This window comes from Rhinolophus sinicus, chromosome 3 (genome assembly GCF_057876585.1).
Source record: "Rhinolophus sinicus isolate RSI-liver-muscle chromosome 3, RSI-T2T, whole genome shotgun sequence".
In the NCBI taxonomy this organism is placed as follows: Eukaryota; Metazoa; Chordata; class Mammalia; order Chiroptera; family Rhinolophidae; genus Rhinolophus; species Rhinolophus sinicus.
In genome coordinates, this window is record NC_142503.1 from 180,253,770 (window position 1) to 180,277,965 (window position 24,196).

The following is a 24,196-nucleotide window of genomic DNA, read 5'->3' on the forward strand; positions in this document are numbered from 1 at the left end:
AAACCTTCCTTGCAGGGGGTTGTGAGGATAACAGGTGATGCTGGCACTATGCCATGTGCTTAACAGGCAAAATTCTGTGCCCTCTTAGTTCCTTTAAGGTGAAAAGTAGCCCTGAGCTTATTTCCTAACTAAAGAACTCATTCAAATCAATAAGAAAAAGAACAACCGACAAGAAAAATGGGCAAATTCATAGAGAACAGAATACAAATGGCTAATAAACATATGAAAAAAATGTTCAACCTAACTCATAAAGACATGCAAATGGAAACAACGATGTACCATTTTTTGCTCTCAAATCGCCAAAGTTTTGACAGTATAATCATACCAGTGCTGGCAATGGTGTGGGGGAAGCAAGCACCCCCATATGCCATCGGTGGGAATATATATTATTACAGTATTTTTTCAGCAATATCTAACACAAATTTAAATATCCAATTGACTCTTTAGTTTGCCTGCTAAGAATCTTTTAGATAAACCTGCACAACTCTGAGAAGATAAACGTACAGGATGTTCATGCAGTACCTTTTGTTACAGCTAAAAACTGGAAATAACATAAATGCCCATCAAGCGAAGAGGGGTAAAATAATTTATGGCACATCTGTATGATGGAATAATATACAGCCATGAAAACGAATGGAGTACATCTTTATGTGCTAATGTGGAAAGAAATTACGCTATATCATGTTTAAAATACAAGTTGCTGAACAATTCGTCCGACCATTTGCATAATGTGTTGTTCGTGTGTACTAATATGTATGTATAAGTACATACACTGATAGTTCTATAAAAAGTTTCTGAGAGGATATATAAGAAACTGTTAAGAAAGATGACCCACAGTTACCTCTGAAGAATAGAAATGTAAGGAAAAGTAGCTTTGGGCCTTTGACTTCCTTCTGTTTCCCATGTGCAGGCATCTTTATTTCTCTTACAAGTACCTATTTGACTAGAGCCCCCAGGCGCCCCGGGTGGGCGCCCGTGTGAACCGGCAGGTACGGCCTCAGCGCGGCAGGAGAAAACTTCCTGCTCACCACTTCAAGGGGCTTTTTGATTCTTTGGCCTGGACTCTGAACCAACGAAAGCTACTCTGCTCCTTCGCACAGGTTTCTAATTTGCTCACCGCTCTCTTTCAACCAAGTAGAGCACAGGACCACCAGGAGATACTTCAGAGGAGTAGATGGACTGCACTCTCCTAGGGGCAGCCTTAGAAAGAAGCCTCACATTTCTCCCTCCACACAGGGGCCAGATGTGAGGAAGGGAAGGCTTCACTAAAAACAAATCAGCCAGTGCTTTCCACATGTCTTCACTGAGCACTAGGGAACTCCAAAAATGGACAGGCAGGCTCCAGCTGAACGACTAGGCTGGGTTTCCTACGGAAAATCTCCTTGCCAGAGGTCTGGTTCCCAGGCAAGCCCAATGCAAATATTCACCACACTGTTGCTTAATTCTATGGCAGTAACAGATACAGTCCGAGTACTGAGGCAAGGCACGTTCACGAGGCAGTGTGGCATAATGGCTAGGAGCGCAGACTCTAGGCCCGTCTGAACCTTGACTCTGTCACTTCTAGCTTTGCTCCCTATGGGAAACTACTTATCCTCTCTGAGCCCATTTCCTCATCTGTAAAATGAAGATACAACGGTACCTACTTCATAGGGTTGCTCTAATTTTGAAATAGGCCACCTATCCCACCTGTAGGGGCCTCCTCCCTGGTCCTACCCTATGCTCTCTTGCTTCCCTAAGCCCATCTGTCACAGATCGCCCCGCCTTCCCTCACCCCTGCCTTCATCCCCAAGTACTCCATGCTCCAAGATCACTCCCCCACTTCATAAAAGGCAAATTCCTGTTCCCTCAATGCTGAAGAGCTCAGCCTCCAGTTAGGAAGAAAGGTCTGAGTGAATGTCAGGGCTAATCCATTAGCCTTCTCAGAGGTGTTTGTTTTTAAAAGAGTAAAAGGAATTCTGATTGGTGGAATTTCTAACTTAAAACATGTAAAAGGAATGTGCCAGGGGCAGTCTGATGGCTCAGTTGGTTAGAGCGTGAGCTCTTAACAACAGGGTTGCTGGTTCATTTCCCACACGGGCCATTGTGAGCTGCACCCTCCACAACTAGATTGAAGACAATGAGCTGCCGCTGAGCTGCTGGAGGGGCGGCTGGATGGCTCAGTTGGTTAGAGCGTGAGCTCTCACAAGGTTGCCAGTTCAATTCCCGCATGGGATGGTGGGCTGTGCCCCCCGCAACTAGATTGAAAATGGTGACTGGACTTGGAGTTGAGCTGCACCCTCCACAACTAGACTGAAGGACAACTTGACTTGGAGCTGATGGGCCCTGGAGAAACACACTGTTCCCCAATTAAAAATTGAAAAACGGAACATGTCAAACAATGTGTTGGTAGTGGGGAGAGGAAGAGGAGTTTCACTCCCTGTGAAGATTAGCTCCCCTAAGCTATTTCTGCTTTAGGCAACATAGTCCTTCTCTCCATTTCTTTCTTTCTTTCTTTTTTAATATTTATTGGGGAATATTGGGGAACAGCATGTTTTTCCAGGACCCATCAGCTCCAAGTCAAGTCACTATTTTCAATTTAGTTGTAGAGGGTGCAGCTCACTGGCCCATGTGGGAATCGAACCGGCGACCTTGGTGTTATGAGCATTATGCTCTAACCAATGGAGCCAGCCGGCCTCCCCACTTTTGTTTCTTTTTTTAAATTGAGATAAAAGTCATACACCATAAAATTCTCCATTTTAAAGGATATAATTCAGTGGTTTTTCTGTACTGAATTAATTAGGTTGCGCTAACATTACCACTACCTAATTCCAAATTATTTCATCACCCCCAAAAGAAACTCGACACCCATTTGTAGTCATTCCCCAATCCTCCCTCCCCTCAGATCCTGGCAACTATTAATCTTTCTGTTTCTATGGATTTGCCAACTCTGGACATTTCATATAAATGGAATCCTACAATATGTGTCCTTTTATGTCTGGCTTCTTTCACTTAGCAAAATGTTTATACTATTCATCCACATTGCAACATGTATCACTACTTCATTCCATTTTTATGGCTGAATAATATTCCATTGTATTAATATACCTAATTTTGCTTATCCATCCATCAGTTGATGGAATCTCTCTTCATTTCGGAGTTAGAAATACCCCTAAAAACACCAAAGATTTTCCATGAAAGGAACTGGTCTGGAATGTCAGGAAATTCTTTCTACAAGGCTGAGAATTAAGTCCAAAACCAAGGCTTGGCTCCAACCCTTAGGACAGTTGTTCACCACCCTGCTCACCTTTCCCAGAGGTGGGTGCACATCAAAGAAAAAGGTGCGGTTGATATAGTAACTTCCCATTTTTCCAAAGTGAGTCTCATCCCAACTAAAGGAAAAACAAAAAGAGAATAGAATTTTTAAATTATCACATAATCCAAATTGCCTTAATAAATAAAACATGGTTAAAATTTCAGTTAAAACCAAAAGCTATGTGTTTCAAGCAATTAATGAGAAAATTTGAATTTTTTTAAAAAAGCTTTTGATACAAGTGATTTGAGGAAGCAAGACATCAAGCTGGTCATTAATCTTCATTTATGCAGACGAAAAGGGTTAGCAAATATTTACCAACCAGTTATCATAAATTTATAAGTTAAATCTATACTTATTCTGTATCTTGAGCTTCTATTTATTTTAAAAGGGCAAAGAGTTTCCCTATAATATAGAAAGGTTTGTAGTAAGAGTTGTCTTCCAAGGCTGTTACCTTCTAACACTGAGATTACATTTGCTACTAGAAACTACATTACTATTACCACAAACTACATTGTGGGCAGAGAGAGCCTATAAGCCATGGTTGTCACAGAAGTCTGATTTTGTTCATCAACTTATGATGACTAACTAGCTGACTATGACCTCACTGGTCTTGAGGGCTTTCTTACTAGGACCCTAACTAAAACCGATCCTCATTGCACAAATTATTTTGCAAGTAAATAAGTGATTCTAATACAAAGCCTTGTTCTTCTATACAACCACATAACACCTTTTACACCCTACACAGTGCTTTATGGTGGCAGCGCAGTTATCCAGCAGCGCCTGGACATTTCTGTTTGTTAGTCTCTCCCTGCAGCTCAGAAGAATGATTGCTTTCTAGTGACTATCCAATCCCCAGGTCAGCTTCCATAGTATTTATTACTGACACACAAAATAATAGGCAGAGCATGCTTTTCCCTAAAATGCAGGGTTCTTTTTGTTTTTCTGTAACTTAGTGGGTCCAACAGAGACAGAAGAGGAAATCTGCTTCTGCATCCTATAAGCACGCAGCTTGACATGAAGTGAGGACAGTAATGTGGTGATGTCAAAGAGAGAAATAACTTCCAAAGAGTGTGACAAAATAGATTTGCAAAAAGAAGAGATCCAGTCCCAGCTCCAGCAGTTACTAACAGCACGACCTAGCAAATTCACTCAGCTTCTTCAGGTTTCTTTTCTCATCTACACAATGGAGACAATAATAGTATCCGCCATATCCCCCTCACAGGGAGGTGTTAGGGCTCAAGTCATTTGACATGTGACAGAATTCTGAAGACTATAAAGTCCCACACATGCTGGGCACGATTTAAACTGAACCAATATTTGTGGTTAGTTTTGAAGTCTGTTTGGAAACATACTGACAAAGGGGTATGAGATTTTTACTTCAAAAATTTCCCAGGTAAAACTAGTACAGTAAGTCCTCACTTAACATCGTCAATAGGTTCTGTGACTTTCAGTGAAATGATGTCTAACAAAACCAGTTTTACCGTAGGCTAATTGATATAAACAAGAGTTAAGTTCCTGTGGCATCTCATGGTTACAACAAAACGTTAATCGCCATTAATGGAGGACCTGCTGTAGTAATATCCACATTTCTTCTTGGTTTTCCCTGCAGCTTGTGTTGGGAGAGACTGTCCTCCTTGACTCTCCTGCTCTGCTCCTACAGACCTTGCGGGGCGGGGTAGGCCAGGAATGCAAGGTCCTGACTGCTCTTTCCTCAGGCCATTTCTCACGGTTCTGTTTAAGCAAGCAACCTTGAGGGAAGAGTTAGCGTCTCCCTCTGTAACAGACAGCAGTCTTGTTTACTGCTTATTGTATTACAGCAAATTCCCCCAGCTCAATATTCCTCAGCTGAGATACAACCCAATACGTGTGCAGGCACAGACCCGCGGCATCATGTGAGGCTTGGGGGGCAAGGGGAACCGATGCCAACACGCTGATGCTCATCCTGCTTGCTGTTTCATGAGAAATAACGTCCTTGGTCTCTGATCCAGGACTTTGTCTGCTGCCAGCATCTATAGAACAGTGACCGGCTAACTTATTAGCTTGCACATAGGGTAAAATAAAATCCCAAGTCCTGACAGTTTTGGTGACAAGCAGAGGATGCTGAGACATAGCTTTCTGTGAGAGAAAGGACAAGGACACCTCCAGGTTGGGTTACTGGATACGAGAAGACTCCTCAGCATCTGGTACTGAATGTTCTTGCCCAGTAGTGGGCAAGGAAGGTAGTAAAAGTCCCTCACTGTCATGCTTGTTAATGAGGCTGAGTGGGGAGAGGCAGGACGCAAACAAATGGTCTAAGTGCTGCCGTGGTTACTGCTCACTCTCTTCTGGGGGAAGGAGGAAGCGACGCAATCATGACGAGAGGGCAGCAAGCCTAGGCGCCCCTGCCGAAAGGCAATGTGGACGTGGCTGCCGAATCAAGGAGTCTCTAAAACTTACATACATGGTGCCAGCAGTAAGGACCTTGCTACACGATGTAGAACTTTGGGAAAATGAAAACATTGAAAGATCCTTGGCTGAGCTGTGTTCTCAAGCCAGCAGTAAATGAGCCTTTCTCAAAGGCTCAGAACCACCGTCTCCCTCTGTGTCCTGTGATTCCCCCCACACACACACACACAACCTCAGCTGCTTTAAGGAGTAAGATGATGAAAGGTAGGGCCAAGGTCTCACTGTCCCGAAAGAGGACGGAAGGCCATACACACCCCTCCTAGTACGGGGCAACTCCAGGGAGGCAAGGAACTCAAACTCAGGACTCTATCGAAATCAGGGGCCCACATGTCCACCCTATTCAATCCTATGGGGGGAGGATTTGCTAGGTGCAGGGGTTACTGAAGGTGCCATAGCAGTGTGTACAGGGACTGAAAGAAAAGGGCCCCCAAGCCGAGGACACAGGGCAGTACACGGGGGAGGAAGTGGTGCCAAGCGTATCAAGGGGCTAAAGGAAAAAAGAACCTTCCTCCAACCCCTGCATCCAGCACTCCCCACACTCCTGACTGGGGGATGGTGTGATCTCTGGGTGGCTGTCACTGTAGCCACTGATGCAGACGATTAGATTCATTAATTCAAGGAGAGAAAAAGCGCTGAAAATTCAACTGATAGTGTTTGAGCAAGTTCCCAGTGGGGAAGCAAAGATCAAGTGACCTTGTGGGTAGGGCCTTTTACTATTACGGTGGCTTCCACTGTTGAATGTCTAACTGGTATTGATCCCATGAGTGTTAAAGAGGATCATCGCATTCAGGGACTGTTGTGTGTTGAGGGCTGATCCCTGTGGTCCAGAAGAAATAATACAAATCCCAAGAACAGAACGGGAAATCACCGCTTTAAAGATACAATGGCTGCGGGAGTGCCCAGAGAGGCCATTCTCCGGGATAACAGCGCCACCTGCTGGACTCAGGCACCAAGTACACAGTTTTTAAAGGGGCAACTATCAACTAAGCCTTTGTTGAAATTGAGTGACTCACCAGGAAGGCCTTAGGACCCCTGCCACTTTGGGGCGGGTCAACTTGGAATCTATGGCAAAAAAGGGAAGGGCTCAACAAACCTTGCTGGTGAAATGGAAATGGTATATTCAAGAGTACAGCCGCCCTGGCCCTAGAAGCATCTCAATTTTTCATGAAGGAGTGGCAGCTCCTGCTTTGGGAAAAACCATCTTCCACTCAACCACTTAAAGCAAAGCCACTGGCTCAGTGGAGCCCTTGATTCACAGAGATTCTTCTCAATGCTTGTGCCTAGCTCACTGACGTTCAGTTAGGCTCAATTAAATGCTGATGGTGTCCACTGGGCAGCGGCAGTCATCCAGCCCCAGTGACAACTCTGGAAGGCCAACTGCAGTAAGGCCTTGATCGACACAATGGGCTGAATTGAAAGTCTGCACCCTGGCCTTAGACAATACTCCTAAGAAACAAACAAGTTATATTTTTATTTACTCGGGCTTTGCCCATTGGCCTAGCCATCTGGTGTGTCACTTGGAAAACTATATACTGAGAGATAAAAAACACCTCTCTTTGGAGATGAGAACTGTGGGAAAACATCATGGCTGCCTACTGGTGGGACAATCTGGATCACTCACATAGATGTCCACAGGAGGGGCCAGAACTCTGATAAGACTGGATCAAGCTGCTGGTCAATCATGCACCAGCCAGACTGCTGCCATTGCCACGTGGATTCATCAATGCACCGGCATGGAAACACACCGACCATCATGCACTGGGCACAGAGTAAAGGACTACGTATATGTTTCTGAAGCAGAAGCCATTACTGCACTATGGTGGCTTGTGACTCCTGCCAAAAGTTGGCCTGTTTGCTTGCAATAAAGGAAGCCACATTGCATGGGGTATTGACCCTGCCTGCTCCAAGACAACTGAATATATTAGGGTTCTGTTCCCCTCTGTGGGCTATCGTTGGTGCCTCAATGCTGCTGACGCTTTGTCAGGTTACAGTGTTGCTGATGCTGCTCCAGTCCAATCATCTGACTCTAGATACAGCATTGTGGCCTTGAAACTAAACTATGCCATGTTTCCAGCTTTCCAGACCATTTGCAATCTGATAACGGTACACCTTTTTTTTTTGTCAGTGGCCACCAAATAATAGGCCAATAGTCAAGATATTCGATGACATTCCACACTCCCTACCATCCACAGGCATATGATATTGTCAGGCATGGAAGAGCTCTCTCAAAAAGATTTCTGACTCTACTTCTGTCTGGGTTCAGACACCTTAGTAAAGCAGTTTGGTCACCTAACGCAGCCATCACCAGAAAGGGTTCATCTCCTCTTGGCCACCAATGGGGTAAAGATCAGGATAAAAGGTGTGACTGGCTATACAAACCTATTTTGAAAATTTGAGATTCTTCCCTGACCTTCCTGGGCATGATTTGTCTTTCTTTCCCCTAACAGCAACTCCAGATCAGCCTGGGGACATCTATGGGATTCAAATTTAACTCTAGTTCAGTCACCTGGATTTTCTTGCTGGCGTGAGATGGTCTTAGAGCATAAAGCTAATGACCATTTGGTTGAGTACAATGGTTGTCAAGTCACCTTATAGTAGTTCGCGTGGGCCAAGGTGGGAGACATAATGCCTCAAAAAGATGCATTAGAGCTGATTGTCCAGCTAGGTCTTATTTTGGAGGAAACACAGTATATGAAATAAGACCTACTGGTCCTTTCCCTACCCCCATGCCCCCACAGTTATTCACAGGTGGCTGAATCCAGGTCCCTGGAAGGCATGGTTGTGGTTAGCACCACAGGTTGGTTTCATCCTGCTGCTTGAGAGTCCTCCTGAGAGCAGCCTAAACTAAATGCTGTATGAGACAAACTGAACAGATTTGGTCCCTGCATCTGTCAGTCAGGTTCATCAGAGTAGCCAATGGAGTAGCACATTCATATGAAAATGTGCTATAAGCCAAGACATGAAGGATAGAGGGGTGAGACATGGGGAGGGACAATCCTCCATGGGTCTCGTCCTGCCACACAATCTCGCTGGGTATGCAACAATGTAAGGCCCTGACTGTACTTTACCTGGGCTATTTCTCAGAGTTATGTTTACATCAAGCCACTTCGAAAGATGAGGGAATGTCTCTCTCCAGGACAAGAGTAAGCTTGCTCACCGCTTGCTATAAAACAGGAGAGTCCCCGAGCTTATCGTTCCTCAGCTGCAAGGGAACCTACCACGTGTGCAGCCATCCATCTGAGCCCATAGCATCGCCCTGTGGGACTTGGTGGGGAGGAGGGGGAACTACCTCCAACATCCTGCTTCCTGTGTTGTCCGTAGTAAGTCCTTTGTCTCTGACCCAGGAGTCTCATGTCTTCTGCCAAAACTCATGAAACAACAACAAACTAATTTATTAACGTCCAAGTAGGGTGGCCCTGACAGTTTGTTAGCTTGCTTGCTTTTCGGTCAAGGAGTTCCATTTCTAACATCCCTACACTTTTCTCCTCAGTGGTAATGAGAAAATATTGTATCCCTTATTGGCCAAATGAATTTTCAGATTAAAATTTTTCAATTAAAAATTTTCCTCCTTTCAACTGGAAACTTTGTAAGCTTATGTAATGAAATCTGGCCATGCCTCAGTCCTGCAAGTGAGTCTTACAAAATAAAACCTTTAAGAAAATAAATCTCTCCCCACAGATGACCCTAGACCTGTTTCCTGGAACCCCTGTCACCATCCCTAGACAACTAAGTTGTCCCTGCTCCCCAGGATGAAGGTACCCAGTTAAGAATTTTCCCCTCCACTGATGTCTGGAAATCTTGCAGATTGGGAACTCAGGCCTTAGGAAATTCTGTACAAAAATGTCCAGTTATCCTTGGAAAGTTCAAAGCACCTTTAAGAGCCACGATTTGAGAGCCAGGTGAGACACTGCACGCAGCAGACCCTGGAAGGCATGAAAACTGCTTCCTCGGATCCTAGGAATCCCACTGCCACTGACTATAGCAAAGACTCTTCTTACATAGACTGTTCTTAGCCAAAGGTAACCACCGGAAACCTCAGTTTCCCCTCCAGCGCGACTCCGCCCGTCTCCCTGTGAATCCCGCCCCCTCTGGGCCACCGGGCCAATGAGAGGGTGCGTCCCTCCCTCCCGGTTGCCTTGGTACCCGGAGAGTCACTCACCAGACGTGCTGCGGCTCGTCCAGACGGTGGAAGCGGGTGGCGAAGGACAGCAGCGTCACCAGGGCGAGCAGGGCCCACCGGCCGGCTGCCTCGAATTGCCGCGAGCCCCAAACAAGCCGTTTGGGGCTCCGCGCTGCAGTCTCAGCGGCTACGTCCCGGCTCCCGGCCCTAGCAGCCTGGGGTCCACAGCGGCCCCTCCGGGGACGCAGCTCGGATCCTGCCAGGCTTGCGCCCACCGCCTGCAGCATCCTTCCCCTCCTCAGGATCGCCCTGCGGCCCGCAGGCACACTAAGTCTTGCGAGCCGCCCTGCCAAGAAGCCACAAAGGGGCACCTCGGGGTGCCCTGGGAAATGTAGTTCCTTACACCGGCAGCGGGCCGTGGGGCCCCGGCCTCTTTGGTGGGCGGGGAGTGCGGCGGCCTCCCGGGCCGCTAGGAGGTGGCTAGTGGCGCAGAGCATGACGGACCGCGACAGCCGAGCGGGCCAGGCCGGGGAGGAAACGGGCGCAAGGAACTGCAATTCCCAGCAGCGCCGGGACTGGGAGCGTGGCGACAGGGCGGGGCGAGCTAGAAGAAACCGTAAAGATCATTCTAGTCCAACCCCTCCTTTTACTGAGACCTGAGCCAACGTTCTGACGTGTCGTGGTCTCACTGGGCCTCAGCTGACGAGTCAGAGCGTCCCAGGTGCGAAGTTTACTGGCCTGGAAGCGGTGTCGCCCGAAGTGCGAGATGCAAGCGGGGAAGGTGTGTGCCACGCATCCGGGGAGAGGGGAGCTACTCAGAAATACTGAGAAACCCGGGGGGCGGAGTCAGAGGTGCGCCGCGCGGCCCGGGCCGCAGCTCCGACAACGACTCCCAGCAGGAAGCGCGCCGCGCCGTCCGCTCTGCGCCTGCGTGCGGGCCGCTGGGACCCGTGGTCCGGGCCGTGTTAGGCCGGCGGCGGCGCACCTTGGGGGCACGCACCGGGCAGCGTCGCGTCGCTGTCCCCTCGCGCTTCGCCTGATTTCCCCACCCCCCGCTACGAGGACTATAAACGTTGTCCCTCGCCTGCCTCTTCCGCGCTGCCCTGCGTGCTCCTTGCCCGGCCGATCGGCCCGAAAGGCCCTAACAGTTAACGTTTGCCCTTGAGAGCCCCAGGGGCCAGGCGAGGCAGCGGCGCTTTAAGTCATCACAGTCACTTGAGGAGCTTCCCGGGGCCCGTGCCAGAGCCTCTGTATCCATCTCTGGAGAAAGGGGCCCGAGAATCTGCATGTTTAATAAGCGCCCCCAGATGAGTTACTAAATTCTCGATAAAGTTTGAGAACAGCTGTGGTAGCTCGAAGGAAGGTGGCGGGCACGTCAGGTGAGATAGAACATCACTTTAATAACGGAGAGCCCTCCCGCTCCCAAACGGGATTCTAGGAGTCATTAAAGTCCTTGTGTAAGAGACAGATGAAAAGTGAAATTTACAGTGATCAGAATCTGTATTTGAACTGGAAACAAAATTCTTCCAAGAGTGGGAATAAAGAAAATGGATACTTGGGTTTAAAATTTAGCTCTACACGTGTAAAAAGGAACATGGGATGGTTTATATAGTTATCATTGGTTAAACTGTCCTCCAGTATGCCTCCCAATGGCCCATAAGTAGAAAACCTGAGGACATTTACAGTGACTCTGGTCACCCGTCGTACACGTCAAAGGAGTAACATTTATTAGGTTGGTGCAAAAGTAATTGCGGTTTAAAAGGTTAAAAATAATTGCCAACGCCGCAATTACTTTTGCACCAACCTAATAGTAATTAGGAAAGGCATTTCTTCAAGGATTCTAAGCTGATGTCTGCAGCTCTCTAGTGGTCCCATCCTTCACCAGCAGTCGCTGTCGTGGCCCCAGGGACCCCTCTTGCCTGGCCAGGTAGGGAAAGGGATGCACCTCTGAATGTGGCGCATCCAATTGTAGCCACCCAGCTCCTGCCCTTCCAAGGACACCCACTGCCCATCACCTGCCCTCCTGCCAGAACAACCTTCACTTTCCCCACAAAAGGGGCCGTCAATACAGGCTGGAACTGCAGGGCTCGGGGAACCAACTTGGAAAAGCCTGGGTTCTCAGCTGTGCCCCTGCCCACCTAGAAGATGGAGGTGGTGCTTTAGGTGTGGTGAGGTAGCAGCTTGGTGTGAAGGGGGGAAGGGGAGAGAGAACGTGGGTGAAATGTCTAGTCAGAGGGATGGTAGACAGGGATGACCTGACAAATATTGTTGAGTTCTCCCTCATGAGTTCTGTTGAGTTCTCCTACATGAATCCACGTAGGAAGATTCATGAATGCTAATTACTGGTAACTACCCTGGATCCTGCTTGGAAATGCCGGTTACCCAAGAAGCACCAGAGGGATAATGTTGAGTCCCTTGAACTTTAGAGGAGCGGTCTCATACTCAGCTGCCGCCTGGGTCCTGAAGGTCACAAAAATGAGAAAAGTGGACCAGGTGGGGTCCATGGCAGATCAGAGAGGGCGTGCTCTGACAGACGGGGGCCCTTAAGCAGCTCCAGTCAGTTGTTGCTGAGTCCGCTGTCTCCAAATTTTTTAAAGAAAAAAGACAACAGGATTTATATATGAAACATCCTGATTTTTAATGTTGGCAACTACAGTCATCCCTCGATATCTACAGGAGATTAGTTCCAGGGCCCCTCCACCCAATGTGGACACCAAAACCTGAGGATTCTCAGGTCCCTTATATAAAATATATTTGCATATAACTTCCAGTACACTTTAAATCATTTCTAGGTTATTTGTAATACCTAATACAATGTAACTGCTATGTAAATAATTGCCATACTGTATTGTTTAGGAAATAATGACAAGGAAAACAGTCTGTACATGTTCAGTACAGATGCAACCATCCCAGGAACTATATAGTACACGTCAGCAACAACGTCACTTGTTTTTTCCAAATATTTTCAGTCCAGGGTTGGTTGAGGTTGGTTGAATGCAGAGATGCAGAACCCGCAAATAGGGGGAGGGCTGAGTATAACTGAGACATTTTTAATTACTGTGTAGACCAAACAGAACATTGGGCTACCAGCTTGAGACCTCGGCTTTGGAGTGAATGGGCACATTCCCCAGCTACTTTTATGAGACCAGCTGAGATCCTGGAGGACTGGTGGGTGGGAGGTTGAAAGCAAGGGGCACCAAAGCATGAAGAAGTAGAATTCCTGGTCTATCTGCTACTACTGCTGGAAAAAATCTAAACAATCATTTACGACAACGCTTCATTTTACAAATGAGGGAGCTGAAGACTAGAGCAGGCAGGGCTGTGTCCAAGGTCATACAGAGCTGGTTCCTCCACTGGGACTAGACCCCAGTATGCCAGCTCCCAACACACTGCACCACACGAACTACTAGCTCAAAATCAGGCCACCCTATCCGCCAGGAGCATAAGAAACTTCCCACAAGTTGGAAAGATACCCTTTCTGACCTGAGGCAAAGTCCCCCTGACACCTGCCTCGCCCAACTTCCCCATTGGCTGATGGGACCCACCCTTCAGGGTCCCTCCTCCTTTCCTGCATTTCTGTGAAAGGGCACATTCCTCTGAAGGCCAGTGGTCACCACGCACCATGACTGAGTCTGGCAAGGTAAAGGAGGGCACTTGCAGGCTGGCTTCCCCTCAAGAATGCGTGACAACACAGTTTGGAGCCAAGGGACCCCACGGGACTCGTGGCTTCTGACCCAGAGAGCTCTGTGCCTGGCCTGAGTTGCCCATACGCAAGCCTAAGGAAGGAGACCTGGCGGGATGGCAGAAACAGTGCTGGCTTGGACTGGACCCCCCTGGCTGGATGCTGGTGCCCCTCTCCAGTGGGTTCCTGGAGCTGGGAACCCACCGAGCGCGGGTTAATGTACACCCTCCTTCTCTCTCCTCAGCCCATCCTCTATTCCTATTTCCGAAGCTCCTGCTCCTGGAGAGTTCGAATCGGTAAGAACTGTGCCTCCACCAATAGCCTGGCTGTGGTAGGATAGGTTAAAGGAAGGCCTGCGTGAAAAGCTGTCCTGGGGCAAAGGGGTGCTCTGTCAGAGCTTCACCCCCTAGCAACCAGCACCCCCAGTCTCCTGGAGCCTTCAGCCTGAACCGCACCGCCACTCAGGAAGTCCAACAAGAGGAGTGGGGGTGGCAGGAAAGGAGACTTGTTTTTTCTCTTGGGCCTGCCACTTCTCCCACCCTAGTCTCCAAAGCCCCTTAGCAACTATGCTTAAAGCGGGCCCACAAAATCCAGAGGGCCTTGGTAACGGGCAGGAAACAGCTGGCCTTCCTCAGCTCTTATCTTACTTGATCTGGCAAATTAAACTGAACTAGCCATTGTCCACCCCAGTTCATCCTTCCCTCCCTCAGTTTAATGGGGTCCTTTGCAAAGGTCATAATCCTAGCAGCTCATGCTGAGGGAGAACTGTGCTGAGTGCTTTTGAGTGCGTAACTCCACCTAAACCTCGGAACCCTAGGAGGGAGATACTGTTATTGTCCCCATTGCCCAGGGGCTCACAAAGTTAACTTGCCCAGGACTGCACAGCTAGCAAATGAATGATGAAATCTGAACCTAGACCTCACGGGGAAGCCAGCCTCCATGACCCCTCCCCCATCCCAGTCACTTGGTATTTGCTGGAATCAGAACGCAAAAGCACAGGGGTGCCCGAGGACACATTTCTCTGAGAAGACGCCTTCCCTGGGCCCAGAGCCTCTGCGCTGGCAGGGCCAGAAACCAGAGCAGCTTGGGCACTGTCTCCCTAGGGCCTGCATACACGGGTCTCTCCTTGGCCTCAAGCACTTTCGCTCTCCAGAGGAGCTGACCAGCACTGAGGAAGAGCCCGTTCTCCCAGGCTCTCTGCAAACTGATGCATCCTGTGCTCCCCTCACTCCTTTGCTCTTGCCTCAGACCGACTGGCAATCATGAGGGCCCCATTGTGGGTACAGAGTTAGGGGAGTAGGTGGTGACCAGGGAAGCTGGAGGGAGGGGAGAGGGTCAAGCTTGGCCTTGACTACCTATCGGAGAAAGAAGCCTCCCTCTGCAGCCTCATAGCATCCTGGAAAGTAGGCCAGAGGCCGTCCCCTGACTCCTGTCTGTTATCTCTTCTAGCTCTGGCCTTGAAAAGCATCGACTATGAGACAGTGCCCATCAACCTGGTAAAGGATGGGGGCCAGCAGGTAAGGCGAATGCCCCCAGGCCACAATGTGGGAGTTGGAGGCCTTGGAGAGAGACCAGTAGGGGGTGCAGACTTCTGCCCCCAAAAAGGTAAACAGGCACCGCATGGTCCACAGACCAGAGGAGACAGGGTGGCAAGCTGAGTAGCTGGAGGAGCCACTGGAAGGGCCCAGGCTCCAGGCTCCAGACCTCAGCCTGGCTCTCAATGCCGGACCCCAGGAGGGTGGGTAGTGAGTGGGTCCTTGCCCCATGCTGGGCCCTCTGGATTTGCCGTGGTGGCCAGCGTGTGAGGTGCATTTAGCCAGGCCATTGGGCTGAAGCCTGTATCTCAGCAGCCCCTGGGGGTGGGGATACTGCACGGAGCACCCAGGCGTCACCTTGGGCCTAGGAGCCAGAGCTTTACCCAGGGGATGGGGTTCAAGTGTGGGCAGCGGACCTGGGGTCTTCCTGCTTGCCTGGTTCTGACTTAGCCAAGTCAGGCCAGGCCGCCTGCCCACCAGGACCTTGTCTCCACAGTTCTCTAAAGAATTCCAGGCCCTGAATCCCATGAAGCAGGTGCCGGCCCTGAAGATTGATGGCATTACCATCGGCCAGTCAGTGAGTGCAGGGCTTGAGATGGCCCTCGGCCCTCGGGGAGAGGACCTCCCAGCATGATAAATGTTTGTGGGAGGGAGGAAGGCTGGTTGCTTGTTTGGGGAAGTGAAAGGAGACTGGCCATATGGGGAAACAAGTGCTGCAGGATGAGAATCCAAACAGCTTGGGCCCCTGGGGAGCCTCTTGGCATCAGAGGGCTCAAGCTGAGGTGGGGACGGGGGAAGGAGGAGTTTGCTGGCCTGTCCCCTGTGGACCCCTCACCGCGGGCCCCCTCACTGCTCCCTCTGGACAGCTGGCCATCATCGAGTACCTGGAGGAGACTCGGCCCACTCCGAGACTCCTGCCTCAGGACCCAAAGAAGAGGTGCCTCGTGCGCATGATTTCCGACCTCATCGCCAGCGGCATCCAGCCCCTGCAGGTGTGGCGCTTGCGCACTTGTACACGCGCGCACTGTGCTGAGCCCACAGTGAGGTGCCCATCTTGGGCGTGAGCGTGGCAGGAGGACAGGGAGGGCTGCTCAGGGGCTTAGACCACGTGGTGAGGAGCGGGGAGGGGAGGGATCCCAGAAATCATCCACTCTGCTGGGTCCGCAACCATATTCCCAGAAGCCCTGGGTTTCCAAGAACGTGCCAGAGGTGCTAGAGGGGGAAGGGCCAGGTGACAGAGAGACTGAGCAGGGTAGATCCACCCCTCCGGCCTTTAACCAGAGCAGCCTCCTTTCATCTGTGCTGACCGTAGATTGGAATTCCTGTAAGATTTTACTGTTTATAAATGTTCAGTGGTAGGAAGGAAGGAAGGAAGGAAGGAAGGAAAAGAAAAGTAATAAAACAATTCATCTGTGCTAACCCCTGACTTTGTGAATGAGGAAATAGCCCCAGAAAGGTAGAGTGACTTGCAGTGTCACTCAGCTGAGAATGACAGAGCAAGGACCAGAGCCCAGGACCACTGACTGTGCACCTGTGCCCCTGTCCCCATGTCACTGTCTTTTGTAACAAAGGAGGTTGTCGCAGACAGTAATCCCCATTTAACAGATGAGGAGACTGAAGTCCAGAAGTGAACTGTTTCCAGGGGTGCAAGGATGGAACGAGTCCAGATCTCCTATGTGCCTTTCACCACCCCACCCCCCCGTCCCATTGCCCCATCCTGTATCACGCTCCCACTCCTCACAAGGGACCATGTAAGGGGGAAGCGTTGGATGCAAGGGATAGAAGCCTCGGGTTAGGGCCACACCTGGCACAGCCATGGCAGCATCCTGCGCCCCCCCTCACACATCCCTGCCAGCATCACAGGCCTCCTGACTAGAGGAACCACCAGGGCCGCCTGAGAAGGAGGCTGCCAGGATCGTCACCCCCCTTTAACGTCAGGGCCCTGATGGGAGGAAGGGCTCGGAGCCTGGAGGAGTGGAGGGAGGAGGAGGGACACAGCCAGGGACATGTGGGAACTGAGCTTCCCTGAGGAGGCTTGGCTGAGCCATCCCAGCCGGGCTCCCAAAGCCAATCAGAGTTTCCTTGGGCTACACAGAACCTGTCAGTCCTGCAGCAAATGGAACAGGAGAACCGGCTGACCTGGGCCCAGAAGGTCATCGGTTCTGGCTTTAATGGTGAGTCCATACTCCTGCGAGCTGCCCCAAGGTGACCTCAGAGAAATGGCCTTTGTGCCCATGGCCTCAGGCATCTGAAATAGTTTCCCAGGATCTTTGGACAGTGGCATGGAAGAGGGTAGGGGGCAGGGCTGGGGAGGCAGTGGGCTGAGCAGCATCCATACCTGGCCTCAACTTCAGGTACTTCTGGGAACCTCAGTACCTGAGGCCCTTCAGAGCTGGATGACACAACATCTGCTTCACTGCCCACTCCAGCCAAGAAACCAAGGCCAGCAAAGTGCCAGCCTGTCAGTGTGAGAGCTGCTGCCTTGGCCAATGACAGATCTTGTCCCCTCCGGGGGAGGGAATGGCAGCTGGATTTGAAGAGCCCAGGAAATCATCATCTCATCCCCATGTCCCTACCAACTCTCTGTAAATCTGGCCTCCATATTCCCCCAGCATACACGCCCCAAGCTGTCACTCACAGCCACCCATTTCAGAACCATGGGGGCCAAGGCCCAGAAAGGCTGATCTCCCCATTCTCTGCCCGGAGTAAAATGATTCCTGTGGCCTCCCCACAGCTTTGGAACAGGTCCTGCAGAACACGGCAGGGAAGTACTGCGTGGGGGACGAGGTAAGCCCTCCCACGCCTGCCCGCAGTGGCCTGCTGCCTCATGCTGACCCTCTTCCACGTAGACTCAGGCATCTCCCTCCACCCAGGGCAGGCTCAGCTCAGAGAGTTTCCTGAGAAGGCATGGGGTGGGGGAAGGGGAGAGACCAAGGCTATCCTCTCTGCCAGGCAGAAGGTACCTCCTAGGGAGTTCTTTGGCTCATTCCTAGTCAGCTGCCGCAACAGGAAATGAGTTTCTTATTCCTGGAGGTATTCAAGCTGAAGACCTCATCTCTGGGATAAGGGGGTGGTGGTCTAGGCATCAGATGAGGGATTAGACTAGGTGATGTCTCCTGTCCCTCCCGATTCTGAGGTTCTAGGGCTCAGGTGCCCTTGACTCCTACAGGCTAAGGCCCTTGCCCTGTGAAAATTCTGGTACAGGGCCCCAACCGCCACCCTGAGGCATCTCCTCTCTCCTGGGAGCCCTCACTAAGGGACTTGGAGAGCATTTTGTAACCAGCACAGTACATCCACTGAGGCAATGAAGTGTTTTCTGGCCACCCACAGAGTTGGGTGTCAGAACAACTGGAGCATGGCCTGGGAGAAGCCTTCAGCTCTGGGGATGGACCCAGACAGACCCAGGAGTGGGTGGGGCAATGCGGACAGATGGAAGAGCCAGCAGATGGGAGCATCAGGGGCTGGTACCCCAGTACAGTCACCAGTAGACACAGCAGCCCCACCTGTAAGTCTGGGGTGCACACCCTGACTCAGACCTCCCCACCCCTCTTTCAGGTGTCCATGGCTGATCTCTGCTTAGTGCCTCAGGTGGCAAATGCCGAGAGGTAAGAGAGAGCTCTGCCACCCTCCCTCTTCCTGGCTCCTCCCCTCCAAATGCCCAGCCTCCTCCCACAGTCAGCCCAACCCCGCTCTCCACGCCGCCCCAGCCCCATCCCACTTCAGCTACTGAGGTAGCATCTCATGCAGAGACTGCCTGACTGGCCAAGGGCCCTCTGGGCCGCGCCACACCAGCCACTGTGGCCTAGAAGAAACAGTGCAGAGGAAATCAGTGGAATGCCCCCTGCCATGCCTGCCACAGCCCAGGTGATCTTGCTCCTAAGAGGAGGAGGCCCACCTGGTGGCCACCCCAAGAGCCTGGTATCCCCAGACATGGTGTGTCTGTGCCCGGCAGTGAGCTCTACCTCTGCTCTCCTCCATCAGCCCTTCAGTGGGTGTGAATGAGAACGAGTCTGGAAGGCACTGCATTAGGCGCCCTTAGGGATACAGAAATGCCCCCAAGGAGCTGATGAAACGGATGGAGAGAGAATCTGTGTATATAAATGCCTACTATGTGCCTTACACATAGTAGGTTCTCAATAAATACCCATTGCTTGGATAAGAACAGTAGGTAACAGAGATACCAGACGATACTGCACAAGACCTACCCCTCCCTAGAGAGCTGCCTGTGAAAAGGCTTCCCACCTGGCAGGGCCACCTTCACTGCCCTTCCCTGGCCAGCCCCAAGGGCTTCCTCCAGCCTGCATCTGTGCTTCCCTCACCACCCACAGGGCAGTCTCCCTGTACCCCTGCAGACCTTGGCTGAGGAGGGTGTTTCTCTGCCACAGGTACAAGGTGGATCTCACTCCCTACCCTACAATCAGACGTATCAACAAGTCACTGCTGGCCTTGGAGGCCTTCCAAGTTTCTCACCCCTGCCGGCAGCCAGACACACCTCCTGAGCTGAGGGCCTAGCTCTCAAACCAGGCCCCACTGGTGCAGGAGTAGAAGCTACGTGGACTGAACAGGCCTAGAAACGAGCAAACCCTAACTGAAGAGGCAGGAGACTTGCACTCCTAGCCCTTGAACTTGAACTCTAGCCCTGGATCTGCCTTCAGACTGAGTCTTTCTGCCTTCATTCCCTCATCTGTCAAATTAGGGCAGGGTGGAGTGGGAGTGTGCCGGGAGGGAGGGAGGGAGGGAGGGAGGTGAGAACATGACCTACTCTTTGTCATGGGGCAGTCATGAAGATGAAGTGAGAATGTAAACTAAAATGCCTAGCAAGCTTACCAGAGAGCCACAAGGACATCGGAGCGCCTCTTCCCGTCCCCTCCGCTGTACCTGACTCCACAGAATGCCCCTGCTGCAATTTGATAATTAAACTGAAGCCTAGTCCCCCAGCTTGTTCAGTTAAGGCGAATGTTCAGTTGTTCAATTAAGGCAGTTCCAGAAAATGAACACTCTTCCTGGCTGGAATCCCTGTGTCTGGACCAGGAGAAGTCGTCAGCCAGCCCCTTGCCCACCCTGTGGTAGGCCCCTGGGACCTAATGGCAAGGAAGAGAAATCAGCCCCAAAACCTGCCTGAGAGAATCACACAAGATCTATAAGATAACAGATAGAAGAAACAGAAAAGAAAGTAGTTTGTGACCAGCGAAGTTCCCAGGACTAGGAATGGTACCATCGCTGTGTGCCCCCGCAGCACGGAGAGGGAAGTGGGCCCTTCACGCCAGTCCCTCATCTTTGGGGGCAGCATTCTCTGGACCAGTCCCAGGATTAGGCACTGGGGGTAAATCCAGTCACGAATGAATGGCCCTGGGAACTGGAGATAGCCTCCTCCATGGGCAGTGGGAACAGAAACAGAGACCGGGTGACAGTTTACCTTTGGTTCCCTTGCCTGGCAATGTTCAACCGGAACTAGGACCACCTCTTGGCAGAGATATTGTAGGGATACTGGGATCACTTTTGGGAGTGAAACAAAAGACCTTTATGTCTCATACCTGACATTGCATTTCCCCTGCATGGCTGATGTTTAAACAGGGAATGAAGATACGTGTCTGGTTCAAATGGAAGTTACATTTCTCAGCCATGAGTTCCTTTTCTTCAGCCCCAATCCTAGGGAACCTAGCTCTCCCCTCTCATCCTGGGCTCCTTTGTGGCCTCTCCTTCTCTCTTAGATGACGGGGGTTTCAGGCTCCAGAATGACTAAAGTGGGCCACTCTTGTTCATGAGGTGAATTTGTCCTTTCAGAGCCAGAGAGCACAATGGGAGAGTAGCTATGACACAGCAACGATGAGTGTGACTCAGGGGTACTTCCTGTCCTGACCTGCTGCCATCTGGACCCTTTTCTCAGGTTACTCCAGACTTGCCTGGCTGGATAAGGCTCACCGGCACTTTCTCCAAGAAACCTTTACTTGAGATGAGACTAAGCTCCTTAGCTTGGTTAACAGTAGTCACCTGATTCAGGCATTTGAAATAGGCAATTAAAACTCCTGTGGATTTTAAAGACAGAATGAACTTGGGAAAGGAGGGCAGCCCCATACTTCAGGCCATGCTTCTATAACGCCCACAGCTGTGTGCCTACCTGGCCCTGAGGAAACAAGGGCTCAACAAGCAGCAGTCGGCAAGCCACAGGGGCTAGGCTTGGCCAGACCGACGCTACTGTCACTTCCCCGGGATTAAGGAGGCACTTGGCTCTGCCTCTCACCAATGGGCCTTTGGGAGCCAAAATGACCTGAAACGATTTCCAGTACTGCCGAGGTTACCATGTTCCCGCACCCCTTCGTCCTTCCAGCCTCACCTCCAGGCAACAGAAACCCAAGAGACGTCTGGGAAATGAGGGAACTAAATAGAATCCACACCAAGGACAAAGTACAGAAACAGACCACCTGAGACCAGTCCCCCTGCCCTGAATGATTCTAGAGAGAACTAGATATAATGAGGGGGTGAACCAGGATTATTCCTAGAAGAAAACAATCTGGCTGTCCTACCCTAGCTAGTAAACGGACTTATAACTTGCCTCCATCCAGTCCACCAGCATGCAGTGAGCCCTCCCAGGTGACCCCCACGGGCTGGGAGCTGGGATATGTGGGTATATGATAGACATGGCCCCTGCTCTCACTGAGCTTACATCCCTCTACTTACTCCCAGGAATTTAGTCGGCGTGCTCTAACTCTACATTCAACATTGTGGGTCTGTTGCCTACCTGCTGGCCTCTGATCCAAGATGATTTCCAAGTAAGAGTTGATATATTTCAAGTCGAGTCTCTTCCTAGTCAGTATCAAAATACTAACCTGTTGACCCTGGGGCTCCATCAGCCATCCTAAAACTAATGACGAAAGTTGAATGGATTTTAAGGAAATCTAAATCATGTAAAGAAGCCATACAGCCTCCGTTATCAAACATTTAGAAACCATGCCTCATCGAATGCACCAAACTCATTTTACGTATTTTCCCCATAGTTCTCACAGTTCAGTTCCTCTAGTTCAACAGGAATATCCTGATATGTGTCAAATGAAACCTGAAACCAGCCCGGGAGGGTTGGGGGAGGTAGAGAACAAATGCTATGGCTTTTCCTCTGGATTTAGGAGAGATTTTGGAGTCCATGACATTTCGGAGGCTCTCCTTTCTCATTGGTTTTCCCCAAACCTTCCACCCCCAAACCCAGACAAACCTGTCCCTCCCCACAAAATCATAAATGTGTCTGAGCCCAAGAAACTCACTCTAGGCTCCCCTGAGGTGACTCACCTGGAAAGTGCTGGGTTCCTACAAGCATCCCCACACCAACTGCCAGTGCCGCCCAGAAGGTGACTGACCAAAGCTTTGTGGTTCTCCGCGGTACTGGCGTTAGGAGGACAAGAGTCCATCTCCTTGTCGCAGGATGCTTTTGTCAAGATTGTAAAGCTAGAACCTAAGCCATGGGAGCTCCCCACCGTCCGTAGCAACACAAGCTGGTCTCGAGGCTAGGGCTGGGAACCATCCTTGCCGCCTCCTTCACCTAGAACCAAGGAGAGAACCAACCCAGGCCCAACTCAGCTCTCACAGGCTGGCAACAACTTCTCTGCTGTCTCCTGTGGATTTCAGGGACCAGGGCTGTGAGGAAGTGAGGGGAGCAGTGGAGCTGGAATTGAGAGGGCTGCAGAGAGAAAGCAGGTCCAGGGGGGCCACCAGCTCAGGGTAAGTGAGGGATGGAAAAGGAATGCGTGTTGGGGGAGGAGAGGGCTGTGGGTGAGTAGATGTTGTGGCCTCACCGACTGACCAAAGGAGACCAGTCTGGTTTCTGGGCCTGCAGTTTTGGGTCAGAGCGAGGCTAGCATGTGTTCCCAGCCCTGGGGCCCCCATGCAGCCCAGGTCATCAACGTGCTTAGCTGCCTGGCTGTTGAGTAATGTGGAGACATGAGATTTTGCCAGCTTCAGCTGCTCCCCATAGGGAACCTCTTTCCAGGGGCCTGGGGCAGTCTACGTGGGAGAAAGGAGATCCTACTTCTCTATTCCCAGAGAACTTAGCTATGCTTTAGGGAGTCAGAGAAAGTGGCATTTCTACACCCTCTTCCATGCAGGAGAGCAAAGTTCCCCCAAGCTGCTCTGGGGCTGTAGTCCTGACCTGCCTTGTTACCCCAGAACCAAGCAAGGTGACTAGCCTTGCTCCGTAAGTGCATGTTACAGTGAAAGATACCCTTCCTGTACAACCTGGCTACTAACCCCTCACCTCTCTGAATGTGTCTCTCCTCTTTTGGGGGCCCTAGAAGATCATGAAGGAGCAAACATTTCTCCAAGTGCGAAGACTTTTTTCTAGTGGTCAGACCAGATGGCTCCAAGGCTTAGCAATAATGAAGCTTCTATATTGGGTTTTGAAGACTACCTCCTCTGCGACCCCCTCCAGTCTGCAAATAAATTCTTATTTTCAGGGATCAGATGTATCTCTCAATCTAAAACCGTCATCTCTTTAAGGGATATTTTCTGGTAGGTGCTTCTCTCCCAAGGCTGAGTGGGTGGCAAAAGTCAAGGCTTTCTTCATTTCCACGTCAGTTGTTAGGTCTGTGAAGAACAGTTAGTAGCTGCCTGGTCCTGGTGTGCCAGAGGCCACAGGGACACGTGAGCTGCAGTCTTCCCACAGTGGACGTGGCCACAGTGGATGAAGAGCAGATGTTGGAGTGGCCTGCTATTGGTAATTAGATGGAACTAGTCCTGGCAAATACCTCAGAAGGATGAAAGCAGGAAGGAGGTGCCAGGAAATACTTGAGAACAAAGCAAAATATAGGATTTTGTTCCAAAGCAATTTTGCATATCCATTACGGAAAGTAGTAACCTTATTGGACAAGCAGGTGGCTACACATATTCGTAAGATAAGGACTCATTTTATTGGCTCCTCCTAACTTTTAAACTTCTTTAGCTCTTGATTCCAAGGTCACAGCAGCCATCATTCCACTTTGGGAGAACACCCGAACTAAGATGGCTGCTGAATTGAACCAGAACCTCAGGAGTTAAAGAACGTCAGGCTGAACGTCAAGAGCTGTACTGCCTTGTATAGTCCTGAACTATGTCAGAGTCAGTGATACGGCACATACGCGTGCCTTTAAAAATTAAGA

At 50.4% G+C, this 24,196-nt stretch overlaps 2 protein-coding genes across 5 annotated transcripts in view; one reads left to right on the plus strand and one right to left on the minus strand.

The window, feature by feature from the left end:
* Positions 1–10,354, minus strand: part of POMT2 (protein O-mannosyltransferase 2) — a 39,012-nt gene extending 28,658 nt beyond the window's left edge. For both annotated transcript variants that reach the window (XR_016020912.1, XM_019733494.3), the window contains exons 1-2: positions 9,897–10,354; positions 3,284–3,368 (exon numbers count right to left, since the gene is read on the minus strand). Coding sequence is in view for 1 of the 2 variants with exons in the window: in XM_019733494.3 (XP_019589053.3) it covers positions 3,284–3,368; positions 9,897–10,354 (543 nt within the window). In the remaining variant the exon portion in view is untranslated. The remainder of the gene's footprint in view (positions 1–3,283; positions 3,369–9,896) is intronic.
* Positions 10,355–10,497: 143 nt separating this feature from the next.
* Positions 10,498–20,011, plus strand: GSTZ1 (glutathione S-transferase zeta 1). 3 transcript variants are annotated; one of them, XM_019733497.3, is made up of 9 exons: positions 10,498–10,638; positions 13,784–13,835; positions 14,989–15,056; positions 15,571–15,651; positions 15,941–16,066; positions 17,170–17,248; positions 17,809–17,861; positions 18,630–18,679; positions 19,460–20,011. In XM_019733497.3, exons 1-9 carry the CDS (start codon positions 10,624–10,626, stop codon positions 19,584–19,586), a joined length of 651 nt encoding a protein of 216 aa, XP_019589056.3. In that variant the 5' UTR covers positions 10,498–10,623; the 3' UTR covers positions 19,587–20,011. The 3 variants fall into 3 exon arrangements, with proteins under 3 accessions (XP_019589056.3, XP_074183252.2, XP_019589055.3); XM_074327151.2 differs by lacking the exon at positions 10,498–10,638 and adding an exon at positions 13,397–13,497 and having other exon boundaries at positions 17,687–17,861; XM_019733496.3 differs by lacking the exon at positions 10,498–10,638 and adding an exon at positions 13,397–13,497.
* The last annotated feature ends 4,185 nt before the right edge of the window (positions 20,012–24,196 follow it).